The sequence below is a fragment of the Salmo salar genome, chromosome 19, assembly GCF_965601325.2.
Source record: "Salmo salar chromosome 19, fSalSal1, whole genome shotgun sequence".
NCBI classification, from domain to species: domain Eukaryota; kingdom Metazoa; phylum Chordata; class Actinopteri; order Salmoniformes; family Salmonidae; genus Salmo; species Salmo salar.
The window spans coordinates 90,120,001-90,135,294 of record NC_138309.1 but is presented as its reverse complement, the minus strand read 5'-3'; the positions used below and the strand labels follow the sequence as shown (position 1 = coordinate 90,135,294).

General features: G+C 42.6%; 1 protein-coding gene across 1 annotated transcript; it reads right to left on the bottom strand.

Moving 5' to 3' along the window:
* Positions 1–7,855: 7,855 nt before the first annotated feature.
* On the bottom strand, positions 7,856–14,778 carry LOC106579762 (type-1 angiotensin II receptor). Its single transcript, XM_014159927.3, has 4 exons — positions 14,204–14,778; positions 13,729–13,944; positions 11,557–11,669; positions 7,856–11,206 (listed from the first exon to the last, which is right to left on the bottom strand). The coding sequence occupies exons 1-4, from the start codon at positions 14,768–14,770 to the stop codon at positions 11,026–11,028; spliced, it is 1,077 nt and encodes a 358-aa protein (XP_014015402.1). The 5' UTR covers positions 14,771–14,778; the 3' UTR covers positions 7,856–11,025.
* Positions 14,779–15,294: the final 516 nt, after the last annotated feature.

Here is a 15,294-nt window from a genome sequence, read left to right as displayed (position 1 = left end):
TGACAGAGTTTCCTAGCCTCAGTGCAGTGGGCAGTTGGGAGGAGGTGTTCTTATTCTCCATGGACTTTACAATGTCCCAGAACTTTTTAGAGTTGGAGTTGCACGAAGCGAATTTCTGTTTGAAAAAGCTAGCCTTGGCGTTTCTAACTGCCTGTGTGTATTGGTTTCTAACTTCCCTAAAAAGTTGCATATCGCGGGGGCAGTTCGATGCTAATGCAGAACGCCACAGGATATTTTTGTGTTGGTTAAGGGCAGTCAGGTCTGGGGAGAACCAAGGGCTATATCTGTTCCTGGTTCTAAATTTCTTGAAAGGGGCATGCTTATTTAAGATGGAGAGGAAGGCATTTAAAAAAAATAACCAGGCATCCTCTACTGACGGGATGAGGTCAATATCCTTCCAGGATACCAGGGCCAGGTCGATTAGAAAGGCTTGCTCGTTGAAATGTTTCAGGGAGCGTTTGACAGTGATGAGTGGAGGTCGTTTGACCGCTGACCCATTACGGGTGCAGGCAATGAGGCAGTGATCGCTGAGATCTTGGTTGAAAACAGCAGAGGTGTATTTAGAGGGCCCGTTGGTTAGGATGATATCGATGAGGGTGCCAGTGTTTGCAGCTTTGGGGTTGTACCTGGTGGGTTCATTAATAATTTGTGTGAGATTGAGGGCATCAAGCTTGGATTGTAGGATGGCTGGGGTGTTAAGCATGTCCCAGTTTAGGTCACCTAGTAGCACGAGCTCTGAAGATAGATGGGGGGCAATCAGTTCACATATGGTGTCCAGAGCACAACTAGGGGCCGAGGGGGGTCTATAGCAGGCGGCAACGGTGAGAGACTTGTTTTTGGAGAGGTGGATTTTTAAAAGTAGAAGTTCAAATTGTTTGGGTACAGACCTGGATAGCAGGACAGAACTCTGCAGGCTATCTCTGCAGTAGATTGCAACACCGCCCCCTTTGGTCGTTCTGTCTTGTCTGAAAACGTTGTAGTTAGGGATGAAGATTTCAGAGTTTTTGGTGGACTTCCTAAGCCAAGATTCAGACACAGCTAGGACATCCGGGTTGGCGGAGTGTGCTAAAGCAGTGAATAAAACAAACTTAGGGAGGAGGCTTCTAATGTTAACATGCATGAAACCAAGGTTATTACGGTTACAGAAGTCATCAAAAGAGAGCGCCTGGGGAGTAGGAGTGGAGCCAGGCACTGCAGGGCCTGGATTCACCTCTACATCCAGCTTGTTGAGTAGGTCTGAATGAGTAGGTGTGCCCAAACTTTTGACTGGTACTGTAGATTAGGGCCTAATGCATGTATTTCAATTGATTGATTTCCTTTTATGAACTGTAACTCAATATAATTCATTGAAATTGTTGAATGTTGCATTTATATATTTGTTCAGTAGAGTATGTTGTGTATGGGCATATTCAGTACAAAAACGTTTTGGACCATTGCAGAAAGAAATGCCATGAATATAACACATTTCTATCCAGTGGTGTAGTGGTGCTGTATACACAGGTATACCACCCACTTATTCTGTAGTGCATGGGTTAGCATGCACTAGCATGGGATGCTAATATGACTAGGATTATCATCAGCTAGTGGGTTGCTAATATGACTAGGATGATCATCAACCTGCATGGGACGCTAATGTGACTAGGATTATCATCAACTAGCATGGGTTGCTAATATGACTAGGATTATCATCAACTAGCATGGGATGCTAATATGACTAGGATTATCATCAACTAGCATAGGTTGCTAATATGACTAGGATTATCATCAACTAGCATGGGATGCTAATATGACTAGGATTATCATCAACTAGCATAGGTTGCTAATATGACTAGGATTTTCATCAACTAGCATAAGTTGCTAATATGACTAGGATTATCATCAACTAGCATAGGTTGCTAATATGACTAGGATTATCATCAACTAGCATAGGTTGCTAATATGACTAGGATTATCATCAACTAGCATAGGTTGCTAATATGACTAGGATAATGCCTCTGGCCGCTGGACGTGGAAGGAAAGTTGATTTGAAAACCAATAGACCAGGAGAGCGTATATATATATATATATATATATATATATATATATATATATATAGAATAATTCCCTCCACATTTCTATGGTGAGATTTTGGCTAGGCTACTTTGAAGCAAGTTGAGACAGGCTTCATAATATGAAGTAAAACGTCTAGGTTTCAAACAATTAAGGAGCAGGAATAATATAGCGATGCTAACGACAGGGATAACCGTCTTCTGGTAGATGGAAAGGCTTTTCCCAAAAATCTTCTCAGTTAAATATTAACTAGCTCCAAAGTAGCGTATGCTATGATTATTTGCATCAATGGTCATGATTATTTGCATCGATCTATTAGCCATTTGTTTCCCAAACTCTATCTCATGTGCGTTACAGAAATACCTCTAACTAAACAACAGTTATAGGTGCCTGCACAGTTGAATTAAAGGGTAACTACACAAAAAAATAAACATTTCTTAGATCTTTCCCAGACCTCTAAATAATTGAATTTCAGAAAAATCATAAACGTGTGAATTTCTGACTCAGTTGACAGCCTCATTTATCTATTTCAATAGTAGGCCTACTATTAGCCTACTGCACAGTACAGCTTGGGTTGGCCTGACTGTGAAAGACCAATATGAACAGTACAGCTTGGGTTGGCCTGACTGTGAAAGACCAATACGACCAGTACAGCTTGGGTTGGCGTGACTGTACAAGACCAATATGGACAGTACAGCTTGGGTTGGCGTGACTGTACAAGACCAATATGAACAGTACAGCTTGGGTTGGCGTGACTGTACAAGACCAATATGGACAGTACAGCTTGGGTTGGCGTGACTGTACAAGACCAATATGAACAGTACAGCTTGGGTTGGCCTGACTGTGAGAGACCAATATGAACAGTACAGCTTGGGTTGGCGTGACTGTACAAGACCAATATGGACAGTACAGCTTGGGTTGGCCTGACTGTGAGAGACCAATATGGACAGTACAGCTTGGGTTGGCCTGACTGTGAAAGACCAATATGAACAGTACAGCTTGGGTTGGCCTGACTGTGAAAGACCAATATTGGATTTTTATAATTTTAGGTCATTCAGAGTGTATGTCACTGTTTCACACAGGGCGCCTTTCCTTCTCCAGGCATCACTACACCACTGGGCATCACTACACCACTGGGCATCACTACACCACTGGGCAACACTACACCACTACACCACCGGGCATCACTACACCACTGGGCATCACTACACCACTGGGCATCACTACACCACTGGGCACCACTACACCACTGGGCATCACTACACCACTGGGCATCACTACACCACTGGGCAATACTACACCACTATACTACTGGGCACCACTACACCACTGGCCCCACTACACCACTGGGCATCACTACACCACTACACCACTACACCACTGGGCATCACTACACCACTGGGCATCACTACACCACTGGGCACCACTACACCACTACACCACTGGGCACCACTACACCACTGGGCATCACTATACCACTGGGCACCACTACACCACTGGCCCCACTACACCACTTGGCATCACTACACCACTGGGCATCACTACACCACTGGGCAACACTACACCACTGAGCATCACTACACCACTACACCACTATACCACTGGGCACCACTACACCACTGGCCCCACTACACCACTGGGCAACACTACACCACTGGGCAACACTACACCACTACACCACTACACCACTGGGCATCACTACACCACTGGGCACCACTACACCACTACACCACTGGGCATCACTACACCACTGGGCATCACTACACCACTGGGCATCACTACACCACTACACCACTGGACATCACTACACCACTGGGCAACACTACACCACTGGGCACCACTACACCACTGGGCAACACTACACCACTGGGCAACACTACACCACTGGGCATCACTACACCACTACACCACTGGGCATCACTACACCACTGGGCACCACTACACCACTACACCACTGGGCACCACTACACCACTGGGCACCACTACACCACTGGGCACCACTACACCACTGGGCACCACTACACCACTATGCATCACTACACCACTGGGCATCACTACACCACCGGGCATCACTACACCACTGGGCACCACTACACCACTGGGCATCACTACACCACCGGGCATCACTACACCACCGGGCACCACTACACCACTGGGCATCACTACACCACTGGGCACCACTACACCACTGGGCATCACTACACCACTGGGCACCACTACACCACTGGGCACCACTACACCACTGCACCACTGGGCATCACTACACCACTGGGCAACACTACACCACTACACCACTACAACACCAGGGTTGTGGGTTCGATTCCCACAGGGGGCCAGTACAGAATTATTTATTTTTTTAAATGTATGAAATTGTATGAAATGTATGCATTCACTACTGTAAGTCGCTCTGGATAAGAGCGTCTGCTAAATCACTAAAATGTAAGATGTACACCACTGGGCATCACTACACCACCGGGCACCACTACACCACCGGGCATCACTACACCACTGTTTCTATCTGAACGTTGGCCAAGGTTGTGTCCGTCCTCCTGCTGAACGCGGACCTGGTAACCATTTGTCCGTAACTATGTGAAGCTAGCCAAAGTACCAATTAGACATAAATGTGCAATTTGCAGTTCGACTTTAAAATATAAGTCCATAATTGAAAGTGATGCAAACGGATACAAATAGTGGAATCATGCTATAAAAACTGTTGAAATCCCACCGTGGGTGTATTAGAGTGCATAATTGTCACATCCTGATCTGTTTCACCTGTCTATGTGTTTGTCTTCACCCCCCACCAGGTGTCTCCCCCTCCCCTCGTTATCCCCTGTGTATTTATACCTGCGTTTTCTGTTTGTCTGTTGCCAGTTCGTCTCGTTCTGTCACATCCTACCAGCGTGTTCCCGTGTTTCCTGTGCACTAGTTTCTGGTTTTCCTAGTCTTCCGAGTTCTGACCTTTCTGCCTGTCCTGACCCTGATCCTGCCTGCCGTCCAGAACCTGGCTGACTATTTGCCTGCCTTGACTTACCTTTTGCCTGCCCCTCGTACTGTAATGAACTCTGAGACTCGTACTATCCGACCTCCTGTGTGGAGCACTTCCTCTTCAGGAAACTCAGTGCTGTAAGTGGAGCACTTCCTCTTCAGGAAACTCAGTGCTGTAAGTGGAGCACTTCCTCTTCAGGAAACTCACTGCTGTAAGTGGAGCACTTCCTCTTCAGGAAACTCACTGCTGTAAGTGGAGCACTTCCTCTTCAGGAAACTCACTGCTGTAAGTGGAGCACTTCCTCTTCAGGAAACTCACTGCTGTAAGTGGAGCACTTCCTCTTCAGGAAACTCACTGCTGTAAGTGGAGCACTTCCTCTTCAGGAAACTCACTGCTGTAAGTGGAGCACTTCCTCTTCAGGAAACTCACTGCTGTTTGAGGAATGCATAGTTTTTCTTCCCCCCCCAAGGAGATCTTTGTTGTAGAATACACACGTGTTGATCTAACTAGTCAGTCAATTTCAGCCAATAACTTATGATTTCTGATGTAATTAAGACACCTTTTCACTGCTATTTCCACTGATAGTGTTATATGTGTGTATTGTAATGTACAGTGCATTCAGAAAGTATTCAGATCTCTTGAATTTTTCCACATTTTGTTACGTTACAGCCTTATTCTAAAATGGATTAATTATTTTTTTTCTCATCAATCTACAGACAATACCCCACAATGACCCAATACCCCACAATGACTCAATACCCCATAACGACTCAATACCCCATAACGACCCAATACCCCATAACGACCCAATACCCCATAACGACCCAATACCCCATAACGACTCAATACCCCATAACGACTCAATACCCCATAACGACTCAATACCCCATAACGACTCAATACCCCATAACGACTCAATACCCCATAACGACTCAATACCCCATAACGACTCAATACCCCATAATGACTCACTACCCCATAATGACTCAATACCCCATAATGACTCAATACCCCAAAATGACAAAGTGAAAACAGGTTTTTAGAAATGTTTGCTAATTTGTAAAAACAGAAATACCTTATTTACATAAGTATTCAGACCCTTTGCTATGAGACTGGAAATTGAGCTCAGGTGCATCCTGCTTCCATTGATCATCCTTGAGATGTTTCTACAAATGGATTGGAGTCCACCTGTGGTAAATTCAATAGATTGGACATGATTTGGAAATGCACACACCTGTCTATATAAGGTCCCACAGTTGACAGAGCAAAAACCAATCCATGAGGTTGAAGGAATTGTCGGTAGAGCTCCGAGACAGGATTGTGTCGAGGCACAGATCTGGGGAAGGGTACCAAAACATGTCTGCAGCATTGAAGGTCCCCAAGAACACAGTGGCCTCCATTCTTATTAAATGGAAGAAGTTTGGAACCACCAAGACTCTTCCTAGAGCTGGCTGCCCGGCCAAACTGACCAATCGGGGGAGAAGAGCCTTGATCTTCAACAAAGTACTGAGTAAAGGGTCTGAATACTTATGTTAATGTTACATTTTTATTTTTAATAAATTAGCAAACATTTATAAAAACCTGTTTTTCCTTTGTCATTATGGGGTATTGTGTGTAGATTGATGAGGAAAAAAACCACAATTTAATCAATTTTAAAACAAGGCTGTAACGTAACAAAATATGGAAAAAGTCAAAGGGTCTGAACACTTTCCGTAGGCAAGTTATTATTTAACTCAAGGAACATTAACGAACATATCAGAATACTGTTGTCCACTTAGGCATCATGGTCTCCATTCGTCACCAATAAGCCACGTGGCAGCATAGTTTACAATGTACAGAGGTTATCTTCAGAATTTTCACTCATATTCACACATTCAAATCAAATTTCAAATCAAATGTATTATATATATATATATATATATATATAGCCCTTCTTACATCAGCTGATATCTCAAAGTGCTGTAAAGAAACCCAGCCTAAAACCCTAAACAGCAAGCAATGCAGGTGTAGAGCAAGGAGTCCTGAGGCATGGTCCTAGGGCTCAGGTCCTCCGAAAGAGAAAGAGAGAATTTAGAGAGAGCATATTTAAATTCACACAGGACACCGGATAAGACAAGAGAAATACTCCAGATGTAACAGACTGACCCTAGACCCCCGACACAAACTACTGCAGCATAAATACTGGAGACTGAGACATCAGGAGACACTGTGGCCCCATCCGATGACACCCCCGGACAGGGCCAAACAGGCAGGATATAACCCCACCCACTTTGCCAAAGCACAGTCCCCACACCACTAGAGGGATATCTTCAACCCACCAACAACTGAACAGCAATGAATGCATACATTTCATACATTTTTTTCCCCCCATACTGGTCCCCCATGGGAATTGAACCCACAACCCTGGTGTTGCAAACACCATGCTCTACCAACTGAGCCACACGGGACCACCATCCTGCTTTGACGTTGGAAATGACGTGGTGTGCCCAGTGGGTTGGGTGGGGTTTTTGCATTAGTTCTGGTCAGATGCATTGTGGTGATACAGAACATTGCAGGTGGGCCTATTTTAAATGCACTTACTATAGCATTTTGAGATTGTTTATCAATGAAAAGAGGGTTATACATTAATAAATGTATTGTTCTTCTTCTTATTGTTAATACATACTGAGCAACAGGAACATCAGACACGAGACAGGCGTTTGGAAGCGTATGGGGCGATGTTGAAATTATGCAACTGGTTGGATGGATTACTACCCTGTGCCTCTCTTTGCCCCTACCGATGAAGAAATGCCCAACAATAACAAATCACAGGGATATGTATGTATCTCGACAGTTTTATTAATATATTTATGTGTATTTGTGATGAACTGTACACTTACAGAATAAAACATATCTAGAGAACAATGTGAACACGTTTCAATACCACAAAAAAACACCAGATCTGCCCAGACACAGAATATATACCCAATGTACAGAATCACCTTCATATATGTACTTAATGTACAGAATCACCTGGAGTGCTTCTGTTAAACTCGATCTTCATCGTCACGTCTCACTAGCGTTGTTTCTGGTAACTTTACACAAATGTTCCAAATCCTGGTTGTAAAATTCCATGAAGTCAGGAGGGAATATACAGGAAATCAAGATTCCTCCAAACAGGATTTCTGGAAAATCTGGGAATTTTAAGAAAGATCTCCGTAATCTCAGTAATCTCAGTAATCTCCGTAATCTCAGTAATTTCAGGTGCTTCATACTTTACAGCTAAAATATAACGTTTTGCTGGCAACACAAAATGAATTTCTCCCAGACCAATGTTACACATTAAAACCACTACATTTTACATTTTTTACATTTTAGTCATTTAGCAGACGCTCTTATCCAGAGCGACTTACAGTAGTGAATGCATACATTTCTTTTTTTTTTTTTTTTTTTTGTGCTGGCCCCCCGTGGGAATCGAACCCACAACCCTGGCGTTGCACACACCATGCTCTACCAACTGAGCTACAGGGAAGGCTAATAAAATATATATTTAACCTTTATTTCACTAGGCAAGTCTGTTAAGAACAAATTCTTATTTTCAATGACGACCTACTCCAGCCACTGGGCCAATTGTACGCCGCCCTATGTGACTCCCAATCACAGCCAGATGTGATGCAGCCTGGACTCGAACCAGGGACTGAAGTGACACCTCTTGCACTACAGATGCAGTGCCTTAGACCACTGTGCTACTTAGGAGCACTACATCTCCCTATACAAAGGACATTGCTATAAGAACACAGTTCCACAACACATCACACACACACACACACACACACACACACACACACACACACACACACACACACACACACACACACACACACACACACACACCACACACACACACACACACACACACACACACACACACTACCAGTCACATGGTGTTGGTACTACCAAACACAGTCGCAGAAGTTACATAGATGATCAGCTTTACAATTACAAGTAGAGCAGAGTAGTAGGCATTTTTCAGATTATCGTGCACTAGCTGACGGCAGGCTAGGTAAATCATTATATTTGGTTGAGCGTGGGAGTGTACAGGCCTGTACGTACGGTAGCTAGGCTTGTAGCTACACTTACATGTGAAAAATAGGACAAATACAGTGAGCTCCAAAAGTACTGGAACAGGCAACAATTGAAATGGTACAATGACTACAAGGTTAAAAGTGCTGACTGTTAGCTTTCATTTTAGGTTATTTTCATCCATATCGGGTGAACCATTTCAAATTACCGCAGTTCTTGTACATAGTCCTCCCATTTTAGGGAACCAAAATTACTGGGACAAATTCACTTATATGTGTATTAATAAAGTTGTAAAAAGTTTAGTATTTGGTCCCATATTTCTAGCGTGCAGTGATTACATCAAGCTTGTGACTCTATAACCTTGTTGGCTACATTTGCTGTTTGTTTTGGTTGAGTTACAGAGTATTTTTGTGTCCAATAGAAATTAATGGTAAATTATATATTGTGTCATTATGGAGTCACTTTTATTGTAAATAAGAATAGAATATGTTTTCTAAACACTTCTACGTTAATGTGGATGCTGCCATGGTTACAGATAATTCTGAATGAATCGTGAATAGTAACGAGAGAGAAAGTTACAGACGCACAAATATCATACCCTGCCCCCCCCCCAAAATGCTAACCTCCCCAGTTATTGTAATGGTGAGAGGTTAGCATGTCTTGGGGGTATGATATAAAATGCTAACCTCCCCTGTTATTATAATGGTGAGAGGTTAGCATGTCTTGGGGGTATGATATAAAATGCTAACCTCCCCTGTTATTGTAATGGTGAGAGGTTAGCATGTCTTGGGGGTATGATATAAAATGCTAACCTCCCCTGTTATTGTAATGGTGAGAGGTTAGCATGTCTTGAGGGTATGATATAAAATGCTAACCTCCCCTGTTATTGTAATGGTGAGAGGTTAGCATGTCTTGGGGGTATGATATAAAATGCTAACCTCCCCTGTTATTATAATGGTGAGAGGTTAGCATGTCTTGGGGGTATGATATAAAATGCTAACCTCCCCTGTTATTATAATGGTGAGAGGTTAGCATGTCTTGGAGGTATGCTAACCTCCCCTGTTATTATAATGGTGAGAGGTTAGCATGTCTTGGAGGTATGCTAACCTCCCCTGTTATTATAATGGTGAGAAGTTAGCATGTCTTGGAGGTATGCTAACCTCCCCTGTTATTATAATGGTGAGAGGTTAGCATGTCTTGGAGGTATGCTAACCTCCCCTGTTATTATAATGGTGAGGGGTAAAGATATTACTGCGTCAGTAACTTTCTCACTCACCAACTTCATCTCAGCTACAGTATACTCAAAGCTAACATTTACTGAATGTGCAGTATAAATACTGTATGTATGCTTCTGTTTACATATCTATGTACCCGTCGTGACAACAACAAAAACAGCTATACCAAAGCACAGTGATAGTATTTCACATCAGTTTAAAAAAAAAAAAAAAAAAATCATGCAGACATTTTGTTCTAAAGCTGCATTACAATGAAATCTGTTAGCTAACCATGTACATCTGCTGTATGTTGTTCAAGGCAGCGAACGGACCTGTCTCATGGACTCAACTCATATGATTTAGAGACAAAGGAACATTCCCTCAGTATTTTAGCCGTGTTCTACCTATATTTCTCTACAGTTCTACGGTACAACTTCTAACCATGGTTCAGTGCTTGGTATAACAGTCGGGGATGTATACTAAATTACACCCTTTTCCCTATATATAGTGCACTGCTTTTGACCAGAGAATGCCACCCTATTCCCTATACAGTGTACTACTTTTGACCAAGGGCCCAAAAGGGCACTATATAGGGACTAGGGGTCGTATTTAGGAGGCATCCATAATGTGTATCCTTCCATACTCCTCACTTCACCACAACCAGAAAAGCCAAGGAATTACACAGCTACACACTGTTTCTCTCCTCACTTCACATCATACATTGTTCTTGTTGGTGAGGTGCAGGGCCTCAGAGGGGCGGTAGGACAGGGTAGACATCTTCGAGGTGATGGAGGGATGTGTCCCGGCCAGGCCAGCGGGAGAGCAGCGGAGCAGTAGAAACAGGTTCTTCCTGAAGTTCTGTCCCACGAAGCCGTAGAGGATGGGGTTCACACAGCTGGCGATATAACATAACGTCAGATAACACATTATTACTGTCAATGCAATGTTCCTAGCCTGAAATCCAGCCATGTTTTGGGCTGTCGTTCCACTCCTTGTTCTCCATGTCATATGCCGAACATGTTTAGCATGACAAGGAGTGGCAAGGAGTGGAATGATCGAACAAATAGACAGGTACCAAGGATATATTTTCCCCAGTTAGCGTCAAGATTCGAACCGGTGACCTTCCAGTGACCTTCTAGTGGCCTGCCCCTTTAACCTCCAGATCATCTCTCGTAGATAGATACCCCTTAACATCTAATTCAATTATGTGAGATTTTAGTTCTGGGTTTTGAACCTCTAGGCTACCTGTTGAGAAATGCGATGCAGATGGTGAAGGGCATGGCCGTGTCGATGACGTCCACCATCACACAGTTAGTTACAACCTTTAGCTGGGCCAGCAGCTCCATGAAGTGGAATACCTAAGGTGAGGGAGAGATTCTACATTAACTACACACAGTACCGCTCTAGAAAGACAAAAAGGACATTCCTCATCACTTCAGGGAGGAACAGGATAACAACAGGATAATAACTGGATAACTGGATAATAACGGGATAATAACAGGATAATAACGGGATAATAACAGGATAATAACGGGATAATAACAGGATAATAACTGGATAATAACAGGATAATAACGGGATAATAACAGGATAATAACTGGATAATAACAGAATAATAACTGGATAATAACAGAATAATAACTGGATAATAACTGGATAACTGGATAATAACAGGATAATAACTGGATAATAACAGAATAATAACTGGATAATAACTGGATAATAACGGGATAATAACAGAATAATAACTGGATAATAACAGAATAATAACTGGATAATAACTGGATAATAACAGAATAATAACTGGATAATAACAGAATAATAACTGGATAATAACAGAATAATAACTGGATAATAACTGGATAATAACAGAATAATAACTGGATAATAACAGAATAATAACTGGATAATAACAGAATAATAACTGGATAATAACTGGATAATAACAGGATAATAACTGGATAACAGGATAATAACGGGATAATAACGGAATAATAACTGGATAATAACTGGATAATAACTGGATAATAACTGGATAATAACTGGATAACTGGATAATAACAGGATAATAACTGGATAATAACAGAATAACAGGATAATAACTGGATAATAACTGGATAATAACTGGATAATAACTGGATAATAACTGGATAATAACTGGATAATAACTGGATAACAACAGGATAACTGGATAATAACTGGATAATAACTGGATAATAACTGGATAATAACTGGATAATAACTGGATAATAACTGGATAATAACTGGATAATAACTGGATAATAACTGGATAATAACAGGATAATAACTGGATAATAACGGGATAATAACAGGATAATAACTGGATAATAACTGGATAATAACTGGATAATAACTGGATAACAACAGGATAACAGGATAATAACTGGATAATAACTGGATAATAACTGGATAACAACTGGATAATAACTGGATAATAACTGGATAATAACTGGATAGTTATGGGATGATAACAGGATAATAACAGGATAATTGGATAATAACTGGATAATAACTGGATAATAACTGGATAATAACTGGATAATAACTGGATAATAACTGGATAACAACTGGATAATAACTGGATAATAACTGGATAATAACTGGATAGTTATGGGATGATAACAGGATAATAACAGGATAATTGGATAATAACTGGATAATAACTGGATAATAACAGGATAATAACTGGATAATAACTGGATAATAACAGGATAATAACTGGATAGTTATGGGATGATAACAGGATAATAACAGGATAATTGGATAATAACTGGATAATAACTGGATAATAACAGGATAATAACTGCATAATAACAGGATAATAACTGGATAACAACTGGATAATAACAGGATAATAACTGGATAATAACTGGATAGTTATGGGATGATAACAGGATAATAACAGGATAATTGGATAATAACTGGATAATAACTGGATAATAACAGGATAATAACTGGATAATAACAGGATAATAACTGGATAACAACAGGATAACTGGATAATAACAGGATAATAACAGGATAATAACTGGATAATAACTGGATAATAACTGGATAATAATTGGATAATAACTGGATAATAACTGGATAATAACTGGATAGTTATGGGATGATAACAGGATAATAACAGGATGATAACAGGATAAGTGAATACCTTTAGTATAAAGTGTGTGTCACTAGAGTCTGTTCAGAGTACAGTGTGTGTGTGTGTGTGTGTGTGTGTGTGTGTGTGTGTGTGTGTGTGTGTTTATGTGTGTGTGTGTGTGTGTGTGTGTGTGTGTGTGTGTGTGTGTGTGTGTGTGTGTGTGTATGTGTGTGTATGTGTGTGTGTGTGTGTGTGTGTGCGTGTGTGTGTGTGTGTGCGTGTGTGTGTGTGTGTAGGGAGTCTCGTCATACCTGGTGAGGCACCCAACACAGGAAGAAAGCTAGGACAGCCGCTGCCAGCATCCTCAACACCTCATCGTCTCTCGACCGGGTGGTCTTCTGGATGCTCCTCGCCCCGACCAGGGCTTGACCAATCAGGCAGTAGCATGATATGATGATGAGGAAGGGAACCAGGAAGCCCAGGATGCTCTTCATCAGGCTGATGAGGAGGAGGAGGTGCCTGGAGCCCTGATTGATTGATTGATTGGTTAAATTGACTAGATTATTAAAAGCAGTAGGATGCTCCAGTCGGATGGTAGATAGCAGGTGGGAAAGATTGACACTTGAAATGCTTTAAACAATTTACACACTTTTAAAAACCTTATTAAGCACTTTACACTCAATTCAGTTGAAAACAACAATAGTAAAGACGACAATTACAAATATTTACACAGAGGTGCCCGTTTAAGAGTCACATTGTGAAAGGATAGCCCTATTCGTGTCAAACCTCAGGGTGCAGCACGCCACACGTGGTGATGTTGTAGTTGGTGATCAGCATCAGGTCTCTGGTCAGGGCCGTGGGGACGGACAGCAGGAAGGCGAAGAGCCAAACCAGGACGCAGGTGATACGGGCGTAGAGCACAGTACGGCGCTGCCGCGACCTCACCGGGTGGACGATGGCCAGGTAGCGGTCGATGCTGAGCGCGGTGAGGAAGAAGACGGAGCTGTAGAGGTTAAACATAACCAAGCCAGCGCTGGCCTTACACAGAAACCCACCGAAGGGCCACTGGTAGCCTGTGGCTGTGAAGGTGGCCCACATGGGCAGGGTGATCAGGAAGGTAAGGTCTGAGATGGCTAGGTTGAGGACGAACACGTTGGCCACTGTCTTCAGCGTCATGTAACGGTAGATGACAGCCACCACCATGCTGTTCCCCACCATGCCGATGACAAAGTTACAGCTGTAAACTACCGGGATCAGGGTGAAGATGAAGTTATGCCTCCCGGACATGCTGCAGTTCAGATGGATGCCTCCTGTCTCTGTGGTCGATGCTCCAACAGCCGTAATGTTCTCCATTATCAGGTTTTAACAGCTCCACGGGGGGGGGGGGGCGAGGTCAAAGAGCGGATGGTTGACGGGGGGGGGGGGGGGGGGGGGGGGGGTCAGTCTGGGGGACAAATACGATATGGGGCCTCAGTCAGTCCTGTGAAAGAAAAACACAAAAGTTCAGGGACAGTCTAGGAGAGGAGCGTTCATTATCCACAGGCCATAAACAGAGTCCAGGAGACAGTCTAGGCGCTCACCCTACACCCTAAACCTTACACCCTAAACCCTACACCTTAAACCTTACACCCTAAACCCTACACCTTAAACCCTACACCTTAAACCCTACACCTTAAACCCTACACCCTAAACCCTACACCCTAAACCCTACACCTTAAACCCTACACCTTAAACCCTACACCTTAAACCCTACACCCTACACCCTAAACCTTACACCTTAAACCCTACACCCTACACCCTAAACCTTACACCTTAAACCCTACACCCTAAACCTACACTAAACCCTACACAGTACACCCTAAACCCTAAACCTTACA